Genomic DNA, 25,814 nt, shown 5'->3' on the forward strand with positions numbered 1-25,814 from the left:
AAGAGATTTCTTTGTCAGAAATATTACATTTTTATTAATACATTTTTATTTGGGTTGTAAGTTAACAATGACTAGACATAAAAATATAAAATGTCATGGTCATAAACTCACTTTACAAAAAAGGATTCTCTGACTGTAGGCTGGAGGGTGTGGAAGGAGCAAATAGTAAGGACAGTTCATTGTTTGAGCCCAAAGTTCAATAGTTCGAGCCACAAGTTCACTCACCAAACAAGATGGCAAAGGCCAACAAGTGGTATCGGGATTCCGAGGCTGTCAGGATGGAGATGTTGGCAATCGAAATCCGGCGACACTGACAGCTGCATACATTTTAATCCCTTGATTCCACCGAAAAGTACTCCATGTTCGGTTTGTGTTCAGGGATCTGTGCTACAATGACTTTCGCATTCACAATTTCCAGTAATTTGTTATTCAAACACATTGCGAATCGATTATCCGCTTGGCATGCTCCCTCCAATCGAGCAAATATGCTGATTGACTTTTGTCAAGGCTTATGTGTGTGGCCCCCTTTGTCGCATCCCCAATCAATCCCCATTCGATCCCATTTCCATTCAGCCTTTGTGTTTGGACGGGCGAAATGCCAAAGCAAATACAAATGAGGAAACGCGGGAGGATATGGGCCCTCGTTGGCTTTCACTTTTAGCTCAGTCGGGGCTGCCCCGTCTCTGGATAAAACCTCCCATTTTACACATATTTATACGGACTATATGGGCGGAATGCCTGACTGCTTCTATATGGGTGTGTTTTCCCTTCGATAAGGCTGATTTGGTGGTGTGAGAAGAGGAGGAGGAGACAATGGTAGCCGGGAGCAGAGTTCCCATAAAGTTAGTTGTGAAATGTCTGTCAAGGACTCCGGTTTAACCTTCGCCGGAGGTCTCCTCGCTTTAAATATTTGCCAAACGCTGGAAATTTATCTTGGCCAAATGGCCGAAGGCTGAAGACAGGAAGTGGGCCACAATTCTCTTTTTCTCCCCCGTCTCAATGTCACTTGTTGAATGGAATTGATTGCCACGCAATAAAATGTAATTGCAATGGCTCAGCTTGAATTCAATGTTAAGGTGCAAGGACATTAATTAACCGCAAGCAGCAGCTGCAGTCCAGGAGTCCGGGTATCCTGAAGTGGCTCTGATTGCTCGGCATGCCACTAAGCGGCCCGCATATTAATTAGAGCACCAAATGGAACGGAATGAAGTGAGCTGGCAGCAATGCAAATATGCAAATTTTACATGTGGGATGCTTTATCGCACAGCGACTGCTGTATTGAAATAAACTGCTGACCCAGGAGTGACAGGAATTCCATAAATACTCGAATATGTGGGAATATGAAAAATGAAAGGCGAAAGAGACAAAGGTTAAAGTTAAGCTTGACAAATGTGCGCACTCGATTCGTTCGAGAAAAATCCTTGGATAAGAACGCTTGATTGGATGTCTGGATAATTGCACTACAATTAGGGCGATATAATTTATTGAACGAATTCGCTAAGAGTGTTCCGTGTTAATCAATAGTTAAAATGGGCTAGGACTGGGTCCTGCTCCTAATTGACCTGAGCTGCTGCTGCAGCTGCTCGCAGAGCTGGCACTCGCGGGTGAGCTGCTTGACAGCCAGAGCGTACTGGCGCTGTAGTTCCAGCAGCGACTGCAGTTCCTCGTTCAGCTCGTCGCGCCGCATCCGTTCCTCGTTGTACTTGTGACGCACCTTGTCCTGGGCGCTCTTCACCCCGTCCACAATGGACTCGAACTGGCGGATGAAGTCCTCGCGGCCGTGTGGACTCATCATGCCCTCGTTGTAGGCCTCACAGATGGAATTGAGAAGGGCCAACTCCTTCTCCAGGTAGCGCTTCTTGTCGTTAAGTGTGTTGTACAGGGTGTAATATTGCTTGGTTTCCAGGTGCTTGCCGCTCATTTCGTTGTGCAGTTCGTGGAAGCGACGCTGGTATTGGGCCAGCTCTGTGCGGTCGGGTATTGCATCCAGCTTCCGTTCAATGGCTACTATTCCGCGATTCCGTTTGGCCAGCTGCAGGCGCAGCTCCTTCAGGTGTTGCTCTTCGCTCGCTAAGGCTGCAGCTTTTGCCTCTGCGTCCTGGGCACTAAAGGCTTCGAGGTCACTGGGAAAATAAATGGTATAATGATTAATTGGTAATTAAAAGTTTAAGGATTTGATTTCTTTTCAATTAATTACTTTAATAAAAGATTCATACTTACTCAATTTGCTGTTGGAGGTTGGCCAAATCGGTGCGACAAGATTCCTTAAATTCCGCCTCGCTTTTCTTCAGCACTTCATGTTGCTGCAGTAAGTTTTGAACCTTTTCAAGGAGCCTTAAAAAAGTAATAAGAAGTAAAATTAAATAATACAAAGCATTCAATTTTTTAACTCACTTTGGATCTGCATTATCTTGTGTTTCCTTGTGTGCTTTCAGCTCAGTGTTTAGGGTATTCAATTGGTCCTCCACTTCCTTGGTCTTTTGGGTTTGCTCCCTTTCTGCTTCCTCCAGCTGTTCGTTGTCTTTGCAGTAGCGTCTAATCTTGTGTTCCAAGGCAATTTTGGCCGCTTCAAGACGTTTCTGTTGATTTTGTGCCTTCAGTTCTTGAGCATCCGTTTCCATTTCCAGCTTAAATTCAGCGTAGTGTTGTTGCAGCTCTTGTCGCGCTGAAGGATCGAGATCAATACGTTTATGAGTGCCCGTTAAGTCATCTTTTGCGAGGGATAAACTGCGCAGATACTCCTCCAAATCGAGCTGATGATAAAAGAGAAAGTTTAATAAACAAAATGTTAAAAAAAAAATACCAAAACCCACCTCCGCTGATTCTCCAGGTCCCTGTTCTGCCTTTCTCTCTGCGCTGCTCTTGAACATCGGACCTGGATCTCCGTATTCTAAGAGAGTAAGACGCACTCGGGACACATCGTCATCTCCAGGAGCTTCCTGACGTTCATACAGCCTCTTGGGGCCGTAGAGGTCCTGAATGACCTTAATGTTAGTGGAGGCCAGGCGTATTTTAGTGAGATTGTCCTTATCGCTTTTGTACTGATACTGATTGTGGAATTGGCCTATGGCGAATCTTTTCAAGCGCTGGCCACGCTCAGCTCGATTTTCCACCTATGCAATGAATTCTTATTAATTAATATATATTTAAAGCTTTGTGGGTGACTTACAGAGGTCTTCACCAGCCACTGGATGACAGGATGGATGGCCAGGAACTCCAGCCCCTGCACTTGATGGGGTTCCAGGCTATGCGGACACTTCATGTCAATCAGAACAGAGACTATCTTCTCAACCAGTGCTCTGAAAGTGAAAGTTAAGTGGTTTTCTTGAAACTCTTTTTTTTGTAATATCTCACATCTTCTGTCCTATGGAGAGACTTTCGTGGAAGAGCAGGTCCACGTCGACATCGTAGTCACAGCACTCGATGCACCAGGTCATTCCGCCCACCACTTTATCGAAGGCGGATAAGCCCTTAATGCGGGCCCGGTAATACCCCGCTGCCACAAGGATGTCGAAGGTGTCCTGCTCCTTGGCCGTGGCGTCCGAGTCCTCACGACGCTCCACCTTTAATGGAAATTGAATTAGATTAAGGATTCCCAGCAGGGTGAGCCTGACTCACTTGCACTTCACGCCCATCCTCGTCGAAGCGGGTGCCCAACTTGACATTTGGCAGGATCTTGGAGAATACATCGCGGTTAGCCATGAACAGCCAGAATTACATGCTATTAGAGGCCCGGAAGCTATTGCTTATCATATAAATTTGGGAAAACACAAAAATTGGCGAACGACACAAAAATTGTCAACAACATTGGCTGAAATGCAGTATTCTCCGCCACTAGCGCTGCGGTCACACCATTTTGTCCATTTGAATTTTGGTCAAATTCGGTCACATTCTCACCGGTCACCGCATTTTTTGGCCTTTTTGAAGAGCCGTGCAGATTTAAGATGAGTAACTACGTCTGCCTGCACCAGGAGGGCGTCAGCAGCATTCCCAAGCTGATCGAGAAGGCCTACGCGAACAACTACAATGTGGTCGCCACCTCCATCAACGCCAACATGGTGCCATTCGAACCGGACGAGTCGGATCCCACATATCCGGCCACTATTCTCAGCGCCGTGGACTGGAATTCCAAGGTGATATTCACCCTGTCCGACGTGGATGTGGACTCACCGAACGCCAAGCTGCGCCAGCATGCCAAGGAGGTGCTCCTGCGGGACGTGGCCTGGGCCGAGCACCTGCAGAACGTGGGCAGCGTGATGGTGCGACTGCGCGGTCCGGAAAACGAGAATCTGGCGGCCATTGTGCAGACCAAAACGAAGGGTAAGGGTCTGGACGTTGGAGCGCAGACTGTAGCAACTTATTTAAGATATATTTCCCCTAGGCAACTGGTTCATACAGGTGCCCATCACTAATCCCGAGCTGGCCACCTTCGAGCACCGCAAAGATGCCTCAGCCGAGGATGTGGCTCTCGCGGAACAGAATGACCCATGGAACTGGTGGAACAAGCTACGATTCGCAGTCAAACAAAGCACCAAAGTCAAGGTTGTAATAGAGTTGAACGATTCGGATCGACCGAGCAAGGAAACAGTGCGTCGCTGGTTGGGCGAGCCCATCGAGGCCATCATCATTCCATCCTCCCTATTCGTGAGAAATCGCTCCAACTACTGCGTGCTGAAGAAGGAGTGGCAGGTCATCATCGGGCACTTCATCTCTGTGAGAGCCAACATCATCATCTCCACGAATCCCACCGATAAGGCTCTGTCCCAGTATGCAGATTATCTGAAGAAGTTAATTAGTGAGAACTGCGATACACACGAGCTTAACAGGTGGGTGTTAGCTATCAGATTCTTATTGACTCAATGTCATAATTTTCTTTCTGTTTAGCTATGAAAACATGCTGGAGATCCCACTGCAGCCACTCTGCGAGAATCTAGACAGCTATACATATGAAGTATTTGAAACTGATCCTGTCAAATACAAACTTTATCAGGACGCAGTACAGGCGGCTTTGTTAGATCGAGTGAGCGATGAAGAGGCCAAAACCAAGTTGGTAAGGAAATCCTTTTTTTTAAATGTGTGCCAAATTAAATTTCAAAATATTCCCTTTTAGACAGTGGTGATGTTGCTGGGTGGAGGACGCGGTCCTCTTGCGCGGGCTGTGTTCAATGCAGCTGAATTGACAAAGCGCCAAGTGCGGCTATACATCATAGAGAAGAATTCCAATGCCATCCGGACGCTCTCCAATATGGTTAAAACGCTTTGGGCCAACAAAGGTAAGAAATCCAAATAAACTTATTTGAAATAAAATCTTAATTCCATTTAATCCTTTAGATGTGCACATTTTTTCCAAGGACATGCGCGACTTTTCGCCTCCCGAGCTGGCTGACATTATGGTATCCGAATTACTTGGTTCCTTTGGCGATAACGAACTTTCGCCAGAATGCCTTGATGGAGCTTTGAAGCTGCTCAAGCCGGATGGTATAAGCATTCCTTACAAGTCCACGTCGTACATTAATCCCCTGATGTCTGCGGTGCTGCACCAAAATGTCAGTCAATTAGTATCCACTGTGCCTGCCTTTGACTACGGCTATGTGTCGCTACTGAAGAATATTTACCACATTGATGAGCCACAGGCTTTGTTTGAATTCACGCATCCCAATCGGGCGGAGAAGATAGACAATACTCGATGTAAGGTGCTCACGTTTACTATCAAAAAGGATTGTGTGCTTCACGGAATCGGGGGATACTTTGATACTCATTTGTACAAGGACATCTGTCTGAGCATCAACCCGCTGACGCACACGGCGGGAATGTTTTCCTGGTTCCCCATGTTTTTCCCCACGGTGAGTAAAGCTAAGATTCTTTAAAGGTGATCATCTAATATTAGTTATTTAACCTTTTAGCGACCAAGGACTCTTAAGGAAGGACAGAACATAAACATCAAGTTCTGGCGCTGCGTAGATGCAAACAAAGTGTGGTACGAGTGGCAGGTAATCACCGACTCCAAGGAATGGGAGCACCACAATATTTGTGGCACTGGCTACAACATGCGACTGTAGCAGTAGGCGATGCCATACCTCGTAGCCAAATGATCCTCAATACTTTTTTTGAACTGGAAATAGAATCAAACCCAAGCGACCTTAATTTGTCTGCGACTTTTATTTAGGTTTATGTTTGAAAAGTTTATAAATACTCTTAACGTACATAGATGTCCTTACATATCTGTGGGTTTTATTATTTTCGGTTTGTAAAATTTAGTTAATTTCCGGTTTCCTCTCATTCATTTAATTAAATTATATGTATGTATATTTAAAGCGCTGCACATGATCGCGACACGACATCTCTCTAAGCGAAGGCAATTATCAGTTATGTTAAGTATGTATAACGTAATCGATTTAGTTTAGTTTAAAGCGGAGCTGAACTGGGCGGCGACGGGTGGTGATCGGATCTACGAATTTACAGCATTAGCCTGGGCCAGCGGCGCTGTTCCGCCAACGGCGCCACCTCCACGGATGGCGATCGCCCCCTGGCCAGCGCGGATTGGCTTGGCGATCTGTGCCTGTGGACCGCGCCTGCCCAGGTGCTTCTGCCGCACCGCCTCCTTGATGCGGTCCACCTCGTACTGGTAGCGCTTCCGGTCCCTCATTGCGCCCTCCTTCGCCTCCTTTAGGGCCGTCTCCAGAGCCTTCACCCGCTCCATGGTCGTGCGCAGGCGCTTCTCCAGCTTGGGCAGCTCGCATCGCAGATCGGCGTTGTCCCGCACCAACTGCTTGTGCACCTTGGTCAGCTGGTCGAGGTTGTTCTCCAGGAAGGAAATCTTCTGCTTCTGCGCGAGGGATCCGCCATCCTCCTCGCTCTCCTCGTTTACCACGTTCTTTCGGATTCGTTGCTGTTAGCAGAAAAAAGGAAATTAATAAGTTTAGAGCAAGATAAAACGAGGTAATTATAGTACTTAAAATTTATAATGACGGTTTAAAAAAAATTAAGTAACAGATAGATGAATGAATTAAATTTACCTGCAAATCCTGAACAAAGAGCTTTCGGAGATTGTGCAGAGTCTGCAACTCCTTGGCCACTGTATCCTCGAGGCCCTTGAGGTCCTTGCGGGCCTGTTCGCGGCGCTCGTTGGTGAGGATGATGTTCTGCAGCTCGTTGGATTTCTCGGCCTCCTCCTGGCGCACCTTCTCGTAGTCGACCGACATCTGTTGGTGTGCCAACAGCAGTTTCTGGTGGACATCCTTCATCTCGTCCATTTCGTGCTGCTTGGCGGCGATTTCGTCTCGCAACTCGGAAACCTGGCGGGTGTGAGCCTCGCGCAGCTCGTCCATCTGGGAGTCAAACATGGAGCGCAGCTCCTCCGCCCGCTGTTTCTCCTCGGCGTTTACGGCAGACACGTGCTCGGCGGCCTTGAGTTTGGCGCACTCCTCGCGTAGCGAATCAATTTGCTCCTCGAGGGTACGTTTCTTGTTCTCCGCCTCGCGCATCGACTCCTGAAGCGACTTCATACGCGCCTCGTGCTGCGAGATGAGCAGCCGGTACTCGCCTAAGTCCTTCTCGTACTCGGAGATCTTTTTGTTGGAGTCCGACTGCTGCGATTCCATGTTAGCGCAACGTTGGGCAATGTTTTTGGCCTCCGTCTTCATCTTGCTGATGTACAGACGGGCCATGGTGAAGTCCTCCTCCACCTTGCTGGCATCCGTGCCAGCCAGAGCACTCATCTTGAGGTCGATGCCGGAATCGCCGGGGGCGATGGCTTGGCCCACTTCCCCAAGGTCGCGCAGCAGGTTGGTCAGCATTTCGGTGATGCGCTTCTTTTGGTGCGAGGACATGTCCTTAAGCTGCTGCAGCTCCGTGGAGGCAGCACTGAACACAGACTGCTTCTGTTGCAACTCCTCGTTGAGGGCGTCGATGTCCTTGTTCTTATTGTCGATCTCCTGCGACTTCTGGTCATAGTTCACAGCAAGCTCCTCGAGAGCTTGGAGCACCTCCTTGACCTCTTCCTTGGCGGACTCGTTCTCCTGCTGGATGCGGGCCATTTCCGACTGCAGGGTCTCGTACTCCCTCCGAGCGTTGGCGATTAGCTCCTCCTGCTCCATCACCTGTTCCTTGAGCTGTTCAGCGTACTGGCTCTGCTGGTTGATCTCCTCGTCCTTGTCGTCCAGTTGCTGATAAAGCCTCTCGCACTCTGTAGCCAACCTGGCCTGCTCATTCGCGGCCACCGAAGCAGACATGTTGGCAAGGGCAGTCCGTTGGGCGACCAACGCCGCCTCCGCCGCAGCCGCCTGCGCCGCCTCTACTTCCAGATTGGGCGTGCTTGCCTCCATGAGATCCTCCATGTTGATTTGCTCCTCCGCCTTGACGGTCTCACCCGCTCTCCAGCGCGCCAGCTCGATCTCCAGCTTCTCCACCTTGCCCTTGAGCCGGGCATTCTTCTCCTTCTCCTTTTCGTAGCGCCGCTTCCACTCCTCGGCAGTGAGCTCCTCGTTCACGCAGACCACGTTCTTCACGGTCTTGGCTCGTCGGCCGAAGTCCAGCGTAGACTTGGTCTCCGATTCGTTGAAGCTGGCCGGGGAGCAGCAGATGACAATGGTTGTGCGTGCGTTGCCTCCCAGCGACTCTTGCAAGATGCGCGTGAGCTTGGAGTCGCGGTAGGGGATGTGCGTTTTGTTGCCGTCCGCCAGGGCGGAGATTACGTTGCCCAAGGCCGACAGCGACTTGTTGATGTTCTTGGCTTCATCGAGGACCGTGCCCTCGGCTCCTGTCTTGGAAACCTTCTCTGAACCGGCCAAATCGACCAGGTAGAGCTTGCCGGAGAGTTTCTTCTGGTTCTCCAGATTCTCCTGCTTCACGTTGATGAGAAATACTGAATGCGATCGCGAAGAGTGCTCGTTCATGTCTGAAAAGGATGGATCAATCGATGTAGTAGGTGATTAAGAACAGAAAAACAAAGCAGTTGGGATCAGAGCAAAGACTTTGACTTCAAGGTGAAATCTTCATTTAAATAAAAGAACTAATCCTGACAATTACGTTGGTGATCAGGGAATCTGATATCAAAATAAAAAATTTTAGTCAATATGCAACAATATTTAAAAGTACTTCTAAGCAAAATTAGTTTGTTAACAGCTAATTGAAAACAATTGACTAATTCGTCGTTTGCCTCATCATGTTCAAATATATTATTATAATTTTAACACTATTATTATAAATTTAACACTAAAATGGTAGTCTCAATTATTTTATTAATAATGTTATACAATTTGTTAAATTTAGTTTTAAACATGTCGAAACTTCCATCTATCAAATTTGGATTCTTGGCCGCCATAGCTCTGAACTCAGCTGCTGCTGGATACTCACTTGTCACCGCAATGTGGCGATTAGATTTTCCCTCCTCGATCACCTCGAAGACGTCCTCCGGCGAGGAGACGAACCGCTCCGTGGCGCCCTTAACGTAAGGCACACGGTTCTTGTCCTCGTGCACGCTGAGGTTCACCTTGGAGACGTCCAGCAGATCCCTGATCTTATCCATGTAGATCTCGTAGTAGGAGACCTTGATGTGGAACTCCAGGTTCACCTCCATGGCGTAGATGTGGTTGAAAATGTCGTTGACGATACGCGGTATGATACCCTGCTTCACTGAGTCCCCGATCACGCCCTCCATCGTGTGCGTCTTTCCGGAGGATGTCTGGCCGTAGGCGAATATCGTTCCATTGTATCCGGCCAGGACATCCGTGACGATGGACTTGGCCGCCTCATTGTAAACCTTCTCCTGCGAGGCATTCGGCTTGAAGACCTTGTCGAACAGATAGACCTTGCCCTGCGGATGGAGGGGATTATGTTTTTTAGTATAGTATACATACATATATAGTTGTACTAACAGTTGCGGTGAAATTTCTTTCGGAGATTCATTCCCCTTTCCCCGACTTTTTCCCGCTGACTGCTTTCAAATCATTTTCAACGCATGGCCGCGAAGCAGATTGTAATTATGAGCATTAAGAAATGGTGAGTGGAGGGGGGAAGAATAGTGAATAACAAGCGGCGGAAGAAAGACAGAGCGAAAGAAAGAGAGAGGGAGAGATGGAGAGTAATGGAGGGAGGTTCATACATATATTAATGATGACTTTTTGGAACTGGTTCAATTGCCCAACTTTTTACCAGGAAAATGACGGATTACACCTGGTCAGCACTTGGCGGAAAAACGGAAAACTCATAGCATACAAACTAATAACATTTCATGTCGAATAAAAGCAATACAAGCGAATTCCATTGCCTCCAAAGTTGCTCTTATTGTTATTTTTTTCTTCTTTTTATTTTACGGTTTGCGTGCATGACTCACTGGCGGCGGCAAGGGGGCGGGAAGAGTAGTGGAAAGGCGGTCTCGCTGTATATTTAAGTGTTAGTGTGTGGAAATGTAAGTGAGGTAAGCACTGAAGGCGGACTGGAAACTCTAGAAAAGCGCATATTTATGCGGCCCAAAAGAATGGAACACCCGCTTTTAGCAGAAAACCTTCTAGTGGGTGGTCTTCCCTCTCCCTTTCTCTTGTTGTTTTTCGCTTACACACCCTATTCCTCGCGGGGGAAAATCAATTTAATGCAAAGCGATATTGATTGGGAGTAGTTTCTTATGATGAAACATGCTGTTTTTTGGATTTATTATAGATTGCTTTGTGCAATTATTCATGGGTAACTTTAGTGCCTCTCTCTTTCGGCTTGCGTTTCAATTGGTCGGCAATTTGGGAAGGGTAAATGTACGCTAATAGGCATGACGTCATGGCACGGCACGCAGAGATTAATGCATAACACATAGGGAAATCGGGGAATCTAGGGAACTCTCGGGATGGAAACTTATAAGATAGGTCTGGAACTAGACAACATACCGCTATGGATATGCAGTTCTCCTCCACATTGTTGGGGAACTTGACCACGAACTTGGAGCCGGCCTTCTCTTCGCTGTCGTTCAGCGGTCGGAATCGGCATACCACCTTGATGCTGTCCTCGGCGGGAATCTCGCGTTCCGCGGACATTTTGTTGGCTCTTTCTGGCGGAGATTAGCACTGGAGCTCTGGGCGCGACCTCTGCGCATGCAGCTGTTTACGTGGATGATCCGCGAATCACTACGGCACTATCTGCTACTGGCACTGCCACTGCCCGCGGGGTTTACTGATTCCGTTTGCCCGTCTTTATCCGCTTCCGTTTCTTCGCTGCTTTTCCGACTCCGTCGCACTCGCGAAAATTGGGTTGGGGGCGGCTCGAATAGATGCAGTGAAAATTTTGTGGTTATACCAGACACGGGGACCGATTTCAGTATCGGGAGATTGCGGATTCGGTTCTGGTTGCCGCATACGCTTCTTGCACAAGCCCGGAATGATTAAGTGCGGCCGTTAAATGCACTCTCATACGTTAGTGGGTCGGAATTTGTGGCACTCAAAACTTGACTTTATTTGCCTATTTTCGCTCTGGCCAGTGTGACCGTTTTGGATGCCACGCTAAATACTACAGGAGTTGAGGGAAAACCTACCAAGTCCATTTTCCGAAAATACCATAAAAATACCGTTATTAGCTGTGGTTACTGATACCCAGTATTCCCTGCTAAATGTAACGGAAAACAAAATAGGTGTTTTTGGAATTTTTAAAACGGAGGTTTTTTGGCGGTTAATAATAAATAATAATCAGCACTATACTAAAAATGGAGGGCAAAGCGGTAAAAAAAATATTATATGATTGATTATGTAAACGAATAATAAAACAAGGAATATATTAAGAGCAAATAATTTATTTAAAATCAAATTACCTTTAAAAAGTGCTTTTAACGTGATTCGAGTTAATTGCATATTTTCTGTCAAAATTGTTTCGGTTTGGGGGCAAACAAAAATAGTTCCAAGTTTATGTATTATATTTGGTGTTTCTGCATTCTACCAATATAAGGCAGACAGGGACAACGCTATGATAGATTGATCACCTGAAAGGACTGCGAGGGACTGAGAGGCAAGATGGCACCCAAGGATACCACCTCGTTTTTGAATATGGAACGCTTAGAGAAGACCAAGAAGCTTATTGAACTATATCGATCCAGTGAGTGCCTGTGGAATTCGCAGTCTCCGGGATTTCATAGTGGTTCTGTCAAGGAGGACGCTTGGCGAAGGATTACGAGTCAGCTGAACAGTGGCTTGACTCCTGACCAAGTGAAACTTCAGGTGCTTGGCCTTCGAAATTACTACTCCAAAGAGTGCGCCGCCATCCGACTCGGCCAGCGTGCAGGTTATTGTCATGTACCGAGACACGCCTATTTCGAGGACCTTCATTTCTTGGGTAATCTGGATTTCGGAGAAACGAAAAAGGTGAGTTTTGAAATAATATAAATATTGAATACTGAAAAAAATAACCAGAATTATCCTTTGATCTGCAGCCTGAGGACAATTTCAGCCTAGTCAACCGCCTTCTTGATGATGTTTTAATCTTGGACGACAGTAGTACTATTAAAGCCAATTATCCACCCACATTTTCGGAGTCCACATTTTGCGATCATGCAGGTAGGTTAATCGGGGAAAGAAATTATATTGTTTTATACAAAAATGTCTTACACAGCTTTATTAACTCCATGCTCCAGTGAAACCAAGTGCGGTTTCACCCTCTACAATATGTTCCTAGAACCAGAGCCGGATCAACCACTTCGAAATCAATACCATCCTAATACAGGAAGAGCCACTTCCGGCAATGATCGCTGGTATCCTACAAGCTATTGTGTTCAGTGCAACCAAGAAGAAAACAAGGATTCCTGTCCGGCATGCGATGACAGAGGTCAAGACCGTTCCCCACATTCTGAAAGTGAAAGCTCCTTGAAAGGAGGGCAATGCGGCTGCTGCGATCCAGGGAAAAGTAGTCAAGTTCAGACTGCACCGCAAAGTCAAGCTCGGTCCAAAGCAGTCATCCAAAACCAGACACAAAATCAGTATCTGGCACAAGTTGAGTGTACATGCTCAAAAAAATCTCAAAAACGAAACGGGAATGAGAATCACACTCAGGATGAGTGTCCATGCTCATCGCAAAACAGGCAAAAACGTTCTCCAAGAACCAACCAAAATGGTGTATTCGTGGATATGGGAAACTGGGATGGCAATGAGTCCACCAATAATGGAGCACACAATGATAATTGGCCAGGTCCCAGGCTATGCTATCAAACCCGAAAGCAATGGGTGCCTAGGGAGCGAAGAGTTGTATCTGATGACGGTAAAAAACCCTGTTCCGGAGGTTGGAAACGAAATAACGAAGCCATCTGCAAGCGACTCCAGGATCAGTTGGTGAAACAGCAAAACCAAAGTGGCAATTACTCAGAAGAAGGAGACTCCAGTGATGATCGAAACCGGAGCTATAAGCAGAACGAACGACGTCAGTCTGGCGAGGATCAGTTAAATGTAATGCTTTTAAAGAAAAACGAACAGGGGAATTCAGCTAATGATCAAGCCTTATATCAAAATAATCAGCCGATTTCGGATCAGGGTTACTACAATAGCAGCCAACCAGTTCAAAATCAATGTTACTGCACTTATAACCAATCGAATCCAGATCCACAACGCTGCGATATCCAGGCATGTCAGTGCGTTTATTGCAATCGATCTTTAGCTCCACCCCAGGCAAATTATTACCCACCGCCGCAGTCCGAACAGAGTCCCACAAACTATCCCCAATCAGGTCCTCCTCCAAATCAACCTTATGGGGGAATGGAAAATGAGTACGGACGTTATGGATATCCCAATCAACCTATCGTTTACTGCATCAATACCGAGGATCCAGAGATCTGGGTTCAGGCTCAATCTACGGCTCCTGCTTCAAATCCTGCCCAGATGCCCAGGGTCCCACCATCAAAGTCTTGGCAGCAGGAAATACAAGATGGACCACCAGCGCCTAACTACACGGCACCCTATGATGCAAGTTTTCCACAAAATGGACTAGATAACATACACTCATCGAATATAAATGCAATACTACAGCCTGAACACCCAATACACCATCCCACCGCAAAAAGACGACAGAGGCCACCAATGGAAAACTATCAGTTTGTGGAGTGTCCTGCTTATAAAAGGGAGCCACAACCTAACTACCAAAGGGATCGATCGAACAGAGGAAATTATCAAAACCAGAAAAGAAGTGCTGATACTGATGAAGACTCGCTTGCTAGCCGGGAAAACCCAAACATCCATCAGCGTCCAGCTCGAAGACAATTGCGAAACGATAATCAAAACGGTCAGCGCAACGAAATAGATCAAGAATTTGTGGAAAATCCTAATCAAGAGAGAAGGCGGGATTATGATGATGAAAGTCCATCTCGAAGGAGGCAACGTAATCAAAATTCGGATCGTTCACCTCAGATTAAAAAACCATATGAAGAGCGTCCAACCCAAGGAAGGTCTCGAAATTATAATAGAGTGGTTAGTAACCCTAATTCCAACTATGAAGATTCTTCCCCTTCAAGGTCAAGGAGAGATCGTACCGAGAACCCAAACAAATTCAAAGGTTATCAGCTTGAATCCGACGATTCCCAAAATGAAGAGTACCCGGCATATTATCGTCCCAAGGAATGTCCCAATTTGGAATGTCCCCACCGCGAAGATAGAATTGCGGCAAAAACAAGGCCGCCTGCAAGGAATCGCGACTATGAAGAGGAAGGAAAACCAAGTTCCAATGGAAGATCGCGAGGTCGGGATAGAAACCTGCCCGAAAATGGTACCTATGAAGAGCAACAACAAGGTCCCAAGGCAAGATCCTATGGTCGAGGAAGAGAAGATATTGTGAAGCCGAAGAAAAAATCAGCTGAAGAAACTATTAATTCAAAAGGGCGAACTCAAGAATGCAACGACGAAACCTGTCCGTTTGGAGGTTATTCATTAAGGCAGGATAGAGATCGTACAGAACGTCAACCTAGAAATATGCAGGACATCAGAAACCCAAAAAATGGAAATGGCAAATACCAAAGCTCCAGAAGAAGAGACTACCAGTGCAATGATGATACGTGCCCATATGCTCCTTCTGCGGACCCTCCAAAAGAAAGGTCGAGAAAACCTCTTCAAGAGCGTGGCGATGAAGATAAGGTACTAAGGAAAAGGTATCGGAGTGAATCTGCATCAAGAAATCAACCGAGGGATACGAAAAAAACTAAAGATCCAGAGAAAAGCAAAAAAGAATTAGATAATTTTGGGAAAACAAGGAATGAAGCTCCCGAAGGTTGTGATGATTGTGAATGTGATTCAGAAGAGAATGAATACGAACCAACAGGATTGATGAATGATGAACGCAACTATGATAACCCTGAAGATCGTGGACCCCCAGAAGAGATTAACCAATATCCCAAAAGGGAGGAACGGGATGTACCACCTAAAAATAATAGAAATAATAGCAGAAGTGCAAAGGATTACCGCAATGAAAATAATGAAAAAAGTCCGAGGGGTTACCGCAATGAATATAAAAACACAACTAGTGGAAGAACAGAAATGGACAACTTTTATTCCGATGGATATGACGGCAATACTGAATATGATGCCTATCCTATAAGAGACAACCGAAACCGATCTCATAAGGAGTCCAATAATTATGATAGAACAGAAGCAAATAGAAGAGACCAACGAATCAAGGGCAATAATGCCTACTCCTCCGAAGGCGAGGATCAATCGTATCCGATGTCGGATAAAAAAAATAACATACGAAAACAAAATGAAGGTAATATGTCTCCCAAAAAGAAACCAGATTCCTGGGGAGCTGATGCATACAAGTTAGAATATGAATGTCTGTGCAGTGAGGATGAACTTCCCCAAACTGAAAATGGGTATATAAATTCTATGCCAAATAGGGACCCTCAAGAGTCCAGAAATCCAAGGGTTTTGGACAATAACAAAGAGAAAATTCAAAATAGAACCACGGGAAATATGCTCGATGTAGACGACACCAAAGGCAAGGATTATCAACAATTTGAAAAAAAAAATACGAATACATTGCCTGAAACTCCTTCACCAAATAAAAACGATAAAAAGAATCCGAATGACAATGGAAAAGATGAAAGAGGAAATGGCAACAATATAGGAGGCTGTAAATGTCATCCTGATAACAGATCCTCCATCGAGGATTGTATTTGCATTCCTCTTACTGAGCCAAAAGAACCGAAGATAACTGTTATGAATCAACGAAAGCAAGCTGGTAGTATATGCATGGCCCTAAACGTTTTAATGGATTGCGAAGGCCAGAGGGAAGAATCAACTGGGATAGCGAATAAACCGCCAGGTCAAGCAAATGTTGTAGCCAAACTAAATAAGTTCAAAATGGAACAAATGGCAGGGAAAACTAAGCCTCGTGAATCACTACCCGTATCTAATAATGGTACCCACTCGCCTTCAGAGAAGAGTAGTCCCTCCCCAAAGTCCGGAAAATCATCAAAGTCTGCCAGCCCCATTCGCCTTCTGGGGACTCCGAGGACTCAGCCAGGAGAGCCGATCAAAAGACGAGTCGCCACTGCGACAACTGGAGGGCAATCCAGTGCGAAGAGAACTATGGACACCAATGCAGCTGCCAACAGCAAGTTGCCCTTTGATCTAAAATCGGCCGCATATTTTATTTGCAAATTACAGGACGAAGGTAACAACCATCGTTACCTCCTTGTGGTGCCCAAGCAGCCGATTGAAAGACCCTATGGCCATCGGATGGGCTCAGGACAGGCGTCTGGGAAGCAGCTGCACTGCCCGCGGCAGTGCTCCGGCTTTCAGAGTGTGTCCTGGACCAATCCGTCGTCCGCAAGTCAACCGCAGCGATCTCAGCAGTTCCAACCAAGGGAGGATGGCCTCTCCGTACTGGGTTCCTTTAGGGTTCCGCCTGTCCTGGCCAGCACCGCGCTGGGCATCATCAAGGAGCACCTCAACAGGACGATTGTGGAGCGGCATTCATTTGTAAGAGGTGCGGGCCCTCCTCTCCGAAAGATGCGGCGCACATTACTATCCAGGCCGATATCGTCAAGGCCCAGGAGACCTGTTCTACGGCCATCCCACAAAGCCAATTCCCCGATTCTAGACGAAAACCGTACCCTTCTGCTCACCAACAATCCCTTCCAAAATTTGACCTTTGGCGACCACCAGCGAGAGGTGATAGTCCTGCATCCACCGGATCCTGGCTTTCGGCCCTCGAAGAACTCCTTCGGCAAGGACGAAGTGGAGGTGCAGCACATAACAGTCCGGACCGAGGACCCCGGAGTGCATCCAAGCCCACCAAAGCCGCCTGTGAAGCCCAAGCGAAATGTCCCTCGGTGATCAATCTGTAGTTGTAAAGTCCTTACACACATACTTTCCGGCCATCCTGGCCATCGAATCATATAAAGAACAGCACCCAACCGAAGCCGCAGGACTCAGCTGCCTTTTATTCAATGAGACGAGTTCTGGTCGAGGAATCGAGGGGTGTTACGCTTGGCCGCCCACATTGGTGAAGGCAGAGTTTTGGGATCGTTCGGGGTTAGCCCGAAACTTGACATTCTCCTATCAATGAACTTTTCACCAATTAATTTATGATCGTTTTCGAAGCCGTTGAGGCGTAGCCAACAATCCGATGGCCAATTGAATCTAGGGTTCTTGAAAACGAGGGCTTGAGTAGTGGGGTGTTAAAATTACTGGACAAAAAAGGTGAAAGGGTTATCTGAGCATTCCTTAAATTGCCATTGAACTAAATAAATTTCTCCCAATTTAAAGCTACTTCTTCACCGATTTAGATTAGGTTCATATTCTATATTTTCTAGTAATAAACATAATTTTTTTAGTTTTCATAATTAAAAAAAATATGTAAATTTTCAAAATTGTAAATGTTGATTCTTTATGTCTCAGTAATAAATACGTTTTCACTCTATAATCTCGGATTGCAAAAATATAAGTTTCTAAAAAACAATATTTTTAATAGAGCAATGAATTTTTGAATTCCAGTTATATTGGCCCCCTTCCTTAAATAAAGGTTAATGTCCAGATTAGAATTAGAGCTTATACCATCATTGAATCTAATTAATTTTACTCGATCTCATTTATATTCCATTTATTTCTTTTATATCTTTAGCCTATTCAACAGTAAGAAGAAAATCACATAGCTTAAATCTAACAGAATGTTTTCAAGTATCCATCTATGATAAGGATCCTCCGCTCAACCCGAAGTTACTTTCGCTGCCGCCGAAGATTGTGTAGGCTGCGGTATCCACCTCCACATCGCCGTTGTTGAGGAGATCGCATAAGGCTAGGATATAGGACTGGGCCATCTGGAGAGTCTCGAACTTGGACAGCTTTTGATCAAGGGACGGAGCGGGCACCACTTCCCTCAAACGATCGAAGGCCTCGTTCAGGCCATTCATCCTCTTCCTTTCCCGCGCATTGGCCGCCTGTCGTCTCTTTTTCTGGACAGTGGGACTGAGATTGGTCTGCTCACTGCCGGAACTGCTCTTCCTTCCATCTGATCCCGTAGAGCTGTTGCTCCGCCGCTTGGTATGCTGTTCACTGCTTCGAGCTGGGATCTCCAATAAGGATGCCATCTCTGGTTGAGTTCCGCCTGGGACATCCAGGAATTGCCATTCCGGCGATAGGAAGGCCGACTGTCCATAATCCTGCGAAGAAACGGGGTGCGTCGTCAGGTTGTAGTTGGGACTGCCCAAGTACTGGGAGCTGCCATCCTCCTCGGAGGCGGAAGAGTAGTAGTAGCTCATGGCAGATCCGAGCGGCCTGAAAGTTTCGATGCAACTGAAACGATCCCGAGTCGCTGCGCTGCAGTCAACCCCCGCGAGGTGCGTTCTACAAATATTTTCACCGCCTTGCTGACCAAGTTTGTGTAAGCGGCCCGCAAATGACCCCTGGCCCCAGGATCCTTGCCGTTATTACCATATTACCCGGCCGAAAGGATCTCCCCGAGGAGCAGGGGTGACTTTGACCCCCGGCCGCACACTTAGGGGTTAGAAGTGTGTCCCTCTCTCTCTCACTCCCTCTCCCTCTACCTTTCGCTCGACCGCCTACACTTTGACTCCTGTCATCTCGCTCGCGCAGGGCACGCGTCATATCTTGCCAAATTGGTGCTATCATGCCATGTGATCTTCTCCTCTCCTCTGTTCCCCGTAATTTGTGACTTTCACGCTCAACGGCACACACGAGTGGAAGAGAGGTGGCGAGGATGAGCTACTGTACTGAATGGCAGGGCCATCAATTAACCCGCTGGCGAACTGCATTGTGGCTCGCGTCTAGTGACCATATGCTGCACCGACCCAACTTCGGTTTGGAACCAACATATGGTCGAGGCGGACCAGTGGTTGTCTTTGGTCCTGCAAAGGTAGTTTTTGGTACTTAGCGAACACACGACATTTGCCGTCTAGCCAGTTGTCGAATCAAACTATTAACTGACAATGAGCAAGGATCATACTATTAAATGGCAATGAAAAATATATCATGGAATGATAATTACCTTGTTTTTTATGACCATCGATTTTAGGGATATTTTTGTCCCCTTTGCCATCTACTAATCAAGGCTTATAAAGTCAACTAAATAAAATATCTGACTAGGCCTTGTAGCTATAGCTATCTAATACTTCTTCATAAATATATTTCAATTGTAACAAGAGAGAACGCTATAGTCGGGTGCCCCGACTATCAGATACCCGTTACTCAGGTAAAGGGAGTGCGAGGGAGATGGAGATAGAAACTTTGATCACGCATAACTTTTTAACGAATGGTCCGATTTGAAAAATTTCTTCTACATTTCGATAGGTATTGATAAACACAATAAAACTGCATTTTTACTTTTCCAAAATATTTAAATTTTTAAAATCGTATATCAGCGATTGTGGGCGTTAAAGGGGGCGTGGCACCTTTTTGAAACAAACTTGCGCTGCGTAGGAACTCCTAGAATCTGCATGCAAAATGCTAATCTTCTAGCTTTTATAGTTTCCGAGATCTCAGCGTTCATACGGACGGACAGACAGACGGACAGACGGACAGGGCTATATCGACTCGGCTAGTGACCCTGATCAAGAATATATATACTTTATAGGGTTGTAAACGCTTCCTTCTAGCTGTTACATACTTTTGCACGAATACAATATACCCTTTTACTCTACGAGTAACGGGTATAAAAATATATTCCTTATGTTAGATGTATCTTGAAATTGCATTGAAACCTAAGAGTAAATAAATAAAAATATTAATATTTAAAATATAAGAAATAACTTTTTAGTTAAAACATTATGGAATCCGTTTTGTCTGATAAAACAAAGTGTATTAAAAAATAGGATAATAATCTTCTAATTTAGATAAGGAAAAGAAAAATGAATTAAAATTTAAATGAAAAGCAGTTATAGCTCAAGCAATTTTTTGGTTTGCTATGTTTTCAAAATTAAAATAAAAACAAGAAAGGAAAGCTAGCTTCGGGCGGAGCCGAAGTTGATATACCCTTGCAGAATACTCTGTAAATTATATTCTCCAAAATTATTCATATGATGCATTCTTAATACTCATAAAAAATCCGAACTTCCTAACTTTAACAACAACAAAGTTATGGCATTTCCAATCGTTCAGTTATATGGCAGCTATAGGATATAGTCGGCCGATCCTTATGAAATTTGGTAGGTCGGATTGATTGGCCAAAAATAAAATCCATAGAAAATCCCAACTTCCTAACTTAACAAACAGCAGAGTTATGGCATTTCCGATCAATCAGTTATATGGCAGCTATAGGATATAGTCGGCCGATCCTTATGAAATTTGGTAGGTCGGATTGATTGGCCAAAAATAAAATCCATAGAAAATCCCAATTTTCTAACTTTACAAACACCAAAGTTTTGGCATTTCCGATCAATCAGTTATATGGCAGCTATAGGATATAGTCGGCCGATCCTTATGAAATTTGGTAGGTCGGATTGATTGGCCAAGTATAAAACCCATAGAAAATCCCAACATTCTAACTTTACAAACACCAAAGTTATGGCATTTCCGATCAATCAGTTATATGGCAGCTATAGGATATAGTCGGCCGATCCTTATGAAATTTGGTAGGTCGGATTGATTGGCCAAATATAAAACCCATAGAAAATCCCAACTTCCTAACTTTACAAACGAGAAAGTTATGGCATTTCCGATCAATCAGTTATATGGCAGCTATAGGATATAGTCGGCCGATCCCGGCCGTTCCGACTTATATACTGCGTGCAAAGGAAAGAAGGGTGTGTGCAAAGTTTCAATCCGATAGCTTTAAAACTGAGAGACTAGTTTGCGTAGAAACAGACAGACGGACAGACGGACAGACGGACAGACGGACAGACGGACATGGCTATATCAACTCAGGAGGTGATCCTGATCAAGAATATATATACTTTATAGGGTCGGAGATGTCTCCTTCACTGCGTTGCACACTTTTGACCAAAATTATAATACCCTCTGCAAGGGTATAAAAACTTGTGGTTTAAAATATTTTGGATCCGAAATTATTAAAGGAGTTGATTCTTTTATAGATAATTATACCCTTGCAGAGGGTATTATAATTTTGGTCAAAAGTGTGCAACGCAGTGAAGGAGACATCTCCGACCCTATAAAGTATATATATTCGTGATCAGGATCACCTCCTGAGTTGATATAGCCATGTCCGTCTGTCCGTCTGTCCGTCTGTCTGTCCGTCTGTCTGTCCGTCTGTCTGTTTCTACGCGAACTAGTCTCTCAGTTTTAAAGATATCGAATTGAAACTTTGCACACACCCTTCTTTCCTTTGCACGCAGTATATAAGTCGGAACGGCCGGGATCGGCCGACTATATCCTATAGCTGCCATATAACTGATTGATCGGAAATGCCATAACTCTGCTGTTTGTTAAGTTAGGAAGTTGGGACTCTCTATGGGTGTTATATTTGGCCAATCAATCCGACATACCAAATTTCATAAGGATCGGCCGACTATATCCTGTAGCTGCTATATAACTGATTGATCGGAAATGCCATAACTTTTTTTGTTTGTAAAGTTGGGAAGTTGGGATTTTCTATGGGTTTTATATTTGGCCAATTAATCCGACCTACCAAATTTCATAAAGATCGGCCGACTATATCTTATGGCTGCCATATAACTGATTGATCGGAAATGCCATAACTTTAGTGTTTGTTAAGTTAGGAAGTTGGGATTTTCTATGGGTTTTATTTTTGCCCAATCAATCCGACATATCAAATTTCATAAGGATCGGCCGACTATATTCTATAGCTGCCATATACATAACTGAACGATTGGAAATGCCATAACTTTGGTGTTTTTAAAGTTAGGAAGTTGGGATTTTTTATGAGTATTAAGAATATGAATAAGAATATGAATAATTTTGGAGAATATAATTTGCAGAATATTCTGCAAGGGTATTTCAACTTCGGCTCCGCCCGAAGTTAGCTTTCCTTTCTTGTTTTATGATGTAACAGAAATATCTGACAGATATTTGCTCCCAAAAATATTGATTCAATAATTCATAGCCGAAAATCATTAAATCTTCTGTTGGCCCGATATCAATATTCATTCCTACTTTAATTTGGCACCACAACGTAGTGGAAAATAACCAGTTTTGCGCATGCACCGCCCATGGCAGTAGTCCCATCCTTGGTATCCTTGTCCCACTGTCCGTTTCTCTGCTCTTCTCCTCGCACTCCAACTTTCTCTCTCTCGGCACTTGTTTTGCTCTCGTTTTGTTTTGTAGAGAAATTGGAGACGAGGACGAAAAGGACCTTCGTGCTTTGATACAGCAACAGGATTGAATATAACGAGAGGTCAGCCAGCAGAGTGTTATCATTTAAAGAAAAGAGTTCGTGGGATATCAACACTGTGAAATTGTATCAGCAGTTTCGATAAGAGGCCTAAGCTTATCAGGATATTGAAGTGCACCTGGGAAATTGTTAGAGGAATTAGCTGGGCAGGGAAATAACTGCATTCCGCAATCGCAAATAAGTCACCCAATCACTCACACACGCATGTGTCTGTACTTGGGAGTCGTGGAGCACCTGCTGGATGTGGTGGCCTACTGCATGTGTCGAGTCCTGGAGCTGTCCCTGTTCACCTGCATGATGGTCTGTGGATCCCTGAAGGCCAAACTGACCCACGGACCCACCAACGCACTGGAGCAATGACCAGGACCCTACGAGAGCTGCTAAAATGGATGCGCCGAGTGCATGTGTGTGTGCGTGTTTTCGTTCAACTAAAATTTAATAAAGGAAGTTTTTCTAGTGGCGAATAAATTACAACTTATATGTGTGTGTAAACGATTGTCTTTCCTTCTTGTTGGTCGGGAATTGAGCCATAACTCAAGATTGCCCACGGCAAGGATTTGCTCCACGGCTCCCTGAATTTTTGCTGTTGTTTATCCTTCAGCTCCCTTTTTGTTTGTTTGTGTTGCGGAGTCGTTTATCGTACTTATTAGCCATGGTGGGGGGATTGAGGGGGGGCTTTACGGTGGGGGTACAGTGCCCATTTGCATGATGATAAAGTATCGACTGGGGCTTACATGGCCCCACATACTGGGCAATTGTGTTGCGGCTTTTGTTTTTGGCGCCTGCAAATATGCTTCACTTCTGGCCAGACATTTTATTACCAAAAACCCCCCTCCACCAACTCCTTTCATAGGTTCTACTCCGGTATTTATGTAGTTGTTTACAGCCGCCGGCTGGAGCATAAATTTATTCAAATTGTACGTGCAAATGGGAGGACATTACGTTTATTACACTACACGCAGGCAGCAGGCACTTGGAATCTGACTTTTCTAACACACACAAGTGAAGTTTTGATACATTTTTGATAGCTCTATGACAAAATCTCACTAAATTGTACCCGCGATCATGGACAGCCCAACAAAGCAGCGCCACAAACCGAAGAAACTTGCCAAGCTGGATGAAGATCTAACCAATGCCACTGAAACTAAAAAGGATATTATCGAAGAGGTGGAAGATCAGCCTGTCGTTTACGACTACATGAAGTATCCCAGTAACAAAGAAAAGGGCAAGCTCTTCAAGAGCGTGAAGCCCCGGAAAAATGTTTCCTTCAAGGTGATGGTGGAGCTGGTGACCTACACCGACAACTGGAAGATGAAGATGAGCGAGAGTAAGCTGCGCACGGAGGAGGAGCAGGTGCGGTTACGGGCCGTAAGGCCCAGTTTTAGACGCCCTAGAAACAAGTATTTCTCATACATTTAGGCCGGCTTAACAACCTCTAAAGCTTTTTATAAAAATGACATTTAAAATTATTATTATTCACTTTTTATAACAGATAAGATTCCTATATACTTCAAAACTTTTTTTTTTTGAGTAGTTGGCTGGTTAATTTTTTACTTCAGAAGTATTTTTTTGCTCCTTTTTTTAGAAAGTAACTAACCCAACTTTTGACCCGCAGCTCAAGTGCTCCCTAAAGCGGCGAAACTTCTGACGATTTCCGCTTATAAAAATCTCATAATTGTATAATGAAATTAATATGTTTATTTGTTGCAATATAGTAAAGTTAATGTTAAATATACCAAAAATACTATTAATACATTGGCTTGGTTTCTCTTTTTATTTGTAAAGATAATTTTCTTATGCTAAAAATGACAAAACGTTCTGGATGTCACAGGGTCTTCCACAGTATTAGTGTAAGCTTCTTTAGGATTGTGATTCACCCAATCCGCGGCAGCGCAACTGGTTGATTATGTTGCAGATTACGTAATCGCCGGTGTCCTTGCCCCCGAACTCCTGGGTGCGGATTCCCTCGTCCATCGTGCGCAGCATCTCGCACCACAAGGCATCCGCGCACTTATCGTGGCCCAAGTGCTCGAAAAGATCAACAATGGTGGACACGATGCCATAGGCACTGAGAGTGGCATAGTTGGTCAGCGAAAGCTTCGTCTGCAGGGGCTTGAACACGGCATGGTGATCCCCGATCTCCACGGCACTAAAGAGATTAGCTCCGCCACAGACACCGCTGCAGATCGTGGACAGGAAGGTGGCATAGCGATCGCTGGCGAAGAGGCAGTCGAAGTAGGTGGGTTCGGTGATCAGCCGGCTGACGGCCTCCTCCACCTCCATGAGCTCCAGCTCCAGGCAATCTTTGTAGGGGCAGTGCATCCGCCTGGCGGCCTCCACCAGGGAACCGTCGCTAATTGGCCACTCCTTGGCCTTGTTGATCAGGGTCACCCGTTTTCGGCCCGCCTTTGCCGCCGCAGCAAAGGCGTGTTTCAGGTACTTCTCATTGCCCTTCTGGGTCACCACGGATAGGGCCTCCACCACACCCTTCACTGGGGAATATTCCAGCTCGTTGTAGTTTCCCATGTTGTTCTGGCCAATCATCTGGATGTCCACGCCCGGGAAGCGACATTTGAATCCGGGAAAACTGCGCGTTCTTGTCTTGAACACATACAAGTCCAGATCGTTGCTAATTTTGAGCGCCTTCTTTTTGGCCTCCCCATCAGCCTGGATGTCCACGTGGATGGCGGATCTGTTCCGGAGCACCGAGTTGAAGTACTCATCATCCTGTCCCGCCTCGATGACCTGCCCCTCCACGGGCACCTTGCTGCTCTGCAGCAGGGACGTCACGAAGTGGGCTCCCTGCTGGCCGATGATGGTGCTGCCCGTGAGCAGGGACACGTAGTTGATCCCGCCGTACTTGGACTTGGGCAGCACGTTAACGGGCTGCCGGGTGTCTCCCTTGGCGAACGCCGCTCGCACGCTGCTGTTGATGTTGATCCCATCGGTGTAGTTGCGGATGCCGATCCGCGACAGCTTGCGACTACTGGGCCTAAGGAGCATTTTATTTTTATATTTAAACGAAGAGAAAGAGTCCCAAAATT

At 45.5% G+C, this 25,814-nt stretch overlaps 8 protein-coding genes across 10 annotated transcripts; 4 read left to right on the forward strand and 4 right to left on the reverse strand.

The window, feature by feature from the left end:
* Window positions 1-1,455: 1,455 nt before the first annotated feature.
* LOC108037815 (coiled-coil domain-containing protein 93) lies at window positions 1,456-3,814 on the reverse strand. The gene is made up of 7 exons (XM_017114468.2): window positions 3,619-3,814; window positions 3,355-3,563; window positions 3,170-3,299; window positions 2,814-3,113; window positions 2,395-2,753; window positions 2,221-2,334; window positions 1,456-2,123 (listed from the first exon to the last, which is right to left on the reverse strand). The coding sequence occupies exons 1-7, from the start codon at window positions 3,700-3,702 to the stop codon at window positions 1,535-1,537; spliced, it is 1,785 nt and encodes a 594-aa protein (XP_016969957.1). The 5' UTR covers window positions 3,703-3,814; the 3' UTR covers window positions 1,456-1,534.
* Window positions 3,815-3,855: 41 nt separating this feature from the next.
* Window positions 3,856-6,144, forward strand: LOC108037814 (protein arginine N-methyltransferase 5). Its single transcript, XM_017114467.2, has 6 exons — window positions 3,856-4,320; window positions 4,382-4,826; window positions 4,885-5,050; window positions 5,111-5,273; window positions 5,332-5,843; window positions 5,904-6,144. Exons 1-6 carry the CDS (start codon window positions 3,945-3,947, stop codon window positions 6,057-6,059), a joined length of 1,818 nt encoding a protein of 605 aa, XP_016969956.1. The 5' UTR covers window positions 3,856-3,944; the 3' UTR covers window positions 6,060-6,144.
* On the reverse strand, window positions 6,141-11,476 carry LOC108037813 (kinesin heavy chain). Its single transcript, XM_017114464.1, has 4 exons — window positions 10,875-11,476; window positions 9,355-9,814; window positions 7,017-8,896; window positions 6,141-6,889 (listed from the first exon to the last, which is right to left on the reverse strand). Exons 1-4 carry the CDS (start codon window positions 11,019-11,021, stop codon window positions 6,449-6,451), a joined length of 2,928 nt encoding a protein of 975 aa, XP_016969953.1. The 5' UTR covers window positions 11,022-11,476; the 3' UTR covers window positions 6,141-6,448.
* A 374-nt stretch (window positions 11,477-11,850) lies between these two features.
* On the forward strand, window positions 11,851-17,376 carry LOC108037826 (homeobox protein 2). Of its 3 annotated transcripts, XM_017114483.2 has the most exons (4): window positions 11,851-12,335; window positions 12,404-12,527; window positions 12,583-16,557; window positions 16,611-16,728. In XM_017114483.2, exons 1-4 carry the CDS (start codon window positions 11,988-11,990, stop codon window positions 16,619-16,621), a joined length of 4,458 nt encoding a protein of 1,485 aa, XP_016969972.1. In that variant the 5' UTR covers window positions 11,851-11,987; the 3' UTR covers window positions 16,622-16,728. The 3 variants fall into 3 exon arrangements, with proteins under 3 accessions (XP_016969972.1, XP_016969971.1, XP_016969973.1); XM_017114482.1 differs by having other exon boundaries at window positions 12,583-17,376; XM_017114484.2 differs by lacking the exons at window positions 11,851-12,335; window positions 12,404-12,527 and having other exon boundaries at window positions 16,253-16,557; window positions 16,611-17,376.
* Window positions 17,377-18,060: 684 nt separating this feature from the next.
* On the reverse strand, window positions 18,061-18,727 carry LOC108037804 (protein lin-32). Its single transcript, XM_017114447.1, has one exon. It carries the CDS (start codon window positions 18,704-18,706, stop codon window positions 18,134-18,136), a length of 573 nt encoding a protein of 190 aa, XP_016969936.1. The 5' UTR covers window positions 18,707-18,727; the 3' UTR covers window positions 18,061-18,133.
* A 4,070-nt stretch (window positions 18,728-22,797) lies between these two features.
* Window positions 22,798-23,262, forward strand: LOC108037806. The gene has a single exon (XM_017114448.1). The coding sequence runs from the start codon at window positions 22,975-22,977 to the stop codon at window positions 23,128-23,130; it is 156 nt and encodes a 51-aa protein (XP_016969937.1). The 5' UTR covers window positions 22,798-22,974; the 3' UTR covers window positions 23,131-23,262.
* A 498-nt stretch (window positions 23,263-23,760) lies between these two features.
* LOC108037800 lies at window positions 23,761-24,525 on the forward strand. The gene is made up of 2 exons (XM_017114441.1): window positions 23,761-24,123; window positions 24,386-24,525. The coding sequence occupies exons 1-2, from the start codon at window positions 23,836-23,838 to the stop codon at window positions 24,416-24,418; spliced, it is 321 nt and encodes a 106-aa protein (XP_016969930.1). The 5' UTR covers window positions 23,761-23,835; the 3' UTR covers window positions 24,419-24,525.
* On the reverse strand, window positions 24,526-25,811 carry LOC108037799 (isocitrate dehydrogenase [NAD] subunit gamma, mitochondrial). The gene has a single exon (XM_017114440.1). It carries the CDS (start codon window positions 25,771-25,773, stop codon window positions 24,631-24,633), a length of 1,143 nt encoding a protein of 380 aa, XP_016969929.1. The 5' UTR covers window positions 25,774-25,811; the 3' UTR covers window positions 24,526-24,630.
* Between the last annotated feature and the right edge of the window lie 3 nt (window positions 25,812-25,814).

This window comes from Drosophila rhopaloa, unplaced genomic scaffold (assembly GCF_018152115.1).
Source record: "Drosophila rhopaloa isolate 14029-0021.01 unplaced genomic scaffold, ASM1815211v1 contig_115, whole genome shotgun sequence".
Lineage (NCBI taxonomy): Eukaryota > Metazoa > Arthropoda > Insecta > Diptera > Drosophilidae > Drosophila > Drosophila rhopaloa.

Bases quoted from the DNA above. Each gene is read 5' to 3' on its own strand.
- LOC108037815 (XM_017114468.2), bottom strand. From the start codon at position 3,702: ATGGCTAACCGCGATGTATTCTCCAAGATCCTGCCAAATGTCAAGTTG. The intron at 3,300-3,354 runs GTGAGATATTAC...TTTCACTTTCAG, and splicing joins CTCTCCATAGGACAGAAGAT to AGCACTGGTTGAGAAGATAG. The intron at 2,335-2,394 runs GTGAGTTAAAAA...TACTTTTTTAAG, and splicing joins CAAGATAATGCAGATCCAAA to GCTCCTTGAAAAGGTTCAAA.
- LOC108037814 (XM_017114467.2), top strand. From the start codon at position 3,945: ATGAGTAACTACGTCTGCCTGCACCAGGAGGGCGTCAGCAGCATTCCC. The intron at 5,051-5,110 runs GTAAGGAAATCC...ATTCCCTTTTAG, and splicing joins AAGAGGCCAAAACCAAGTTG to ACAGTGGTGATGTTGCTGGG. The intron at 5,274-5,331 runs GTAAGAAATCCA...TTAATCCTTTAG, and splicing joins AACGCTTTGGGCCAACAAAG to ATGTGCACATTTTTTCCAAG.
- LOC108037813 (XM_017114464.1), bottom strand. From the start codon at position 11,021: ATGTCCGCGGAACGCGAGATTCCCGCCGAGGACAGCATCAAGGTGGTA. The intron at 8,897-9,354 runs GTGAGTATCCAG...CATCCTTTTCAG, and splicing joins TCGCCACATTGCGGTGACAA to ACATGAACGAGCACTCTTCG. The intron at 6,890-7,016 runs GTAAATTTAATT...TTCTGCTAACAG, and splicing joins TCTTTGTTCAGGATTTGCAG to CAACGAATCCGAAAGAACGT.
- LOC108037826 (XM_017114482.1), top strand. From the start codon at position 11,988: ATGGCACCCAAGGATACCACCTCGTTTTTGAATATGGAACGCTTAGAG. The intron at 12,336-12,403 runs GTGAGTTTTGAA...TTTGATCTGCAG, and splicing joins ATTTCGGAGAAACGAAAAAG to CCTGAGGACAATTTCAGCCT. The intron at 12,528-12,582 runs GTAGGTTAATCG...TGTCTTACACAG, and splicing joins CACATTTTGCGATCATGCAG to CTTTATTAACTCCATGCTCC.
- LOC108037804 (XM_017114447.1), bottom strand. From the start codon at position 18,706: ATGAGCTACTACTACTCTTCCGCCTCCGAGGAGGATGGCAGCTCCCAG.
- LOC108037806 (XM_017114448.1), top strand. From the start codon at position 22,975: ATGTGTCTGTACTTGGGAGTCGTGGAGCACCTGCTGGATGTGGTGGCC.
- LOC108037800 (XM_017114441.1), top strand. From the start codon at position 23,836: ATGGACAGCCCAACAAAGCAGCGCCACAAACCGAAGAAACTTGCCAAG. The intron at 24,124-24,385 runs GTGCGGTTACGG...TTTGACCCGCAG, and splicing joins TGCGCACGGAGGAGGAGCAG to CTCAAGTGCTCCCTAAAGCG.
- LOC108037799 (XM_017114440.1), bottom strand. From the start codon at position 25,773: ATGCTCCTTAGGCCCAGTAGTCGCAAGCTGTCGCGGATCGGCATCCGC.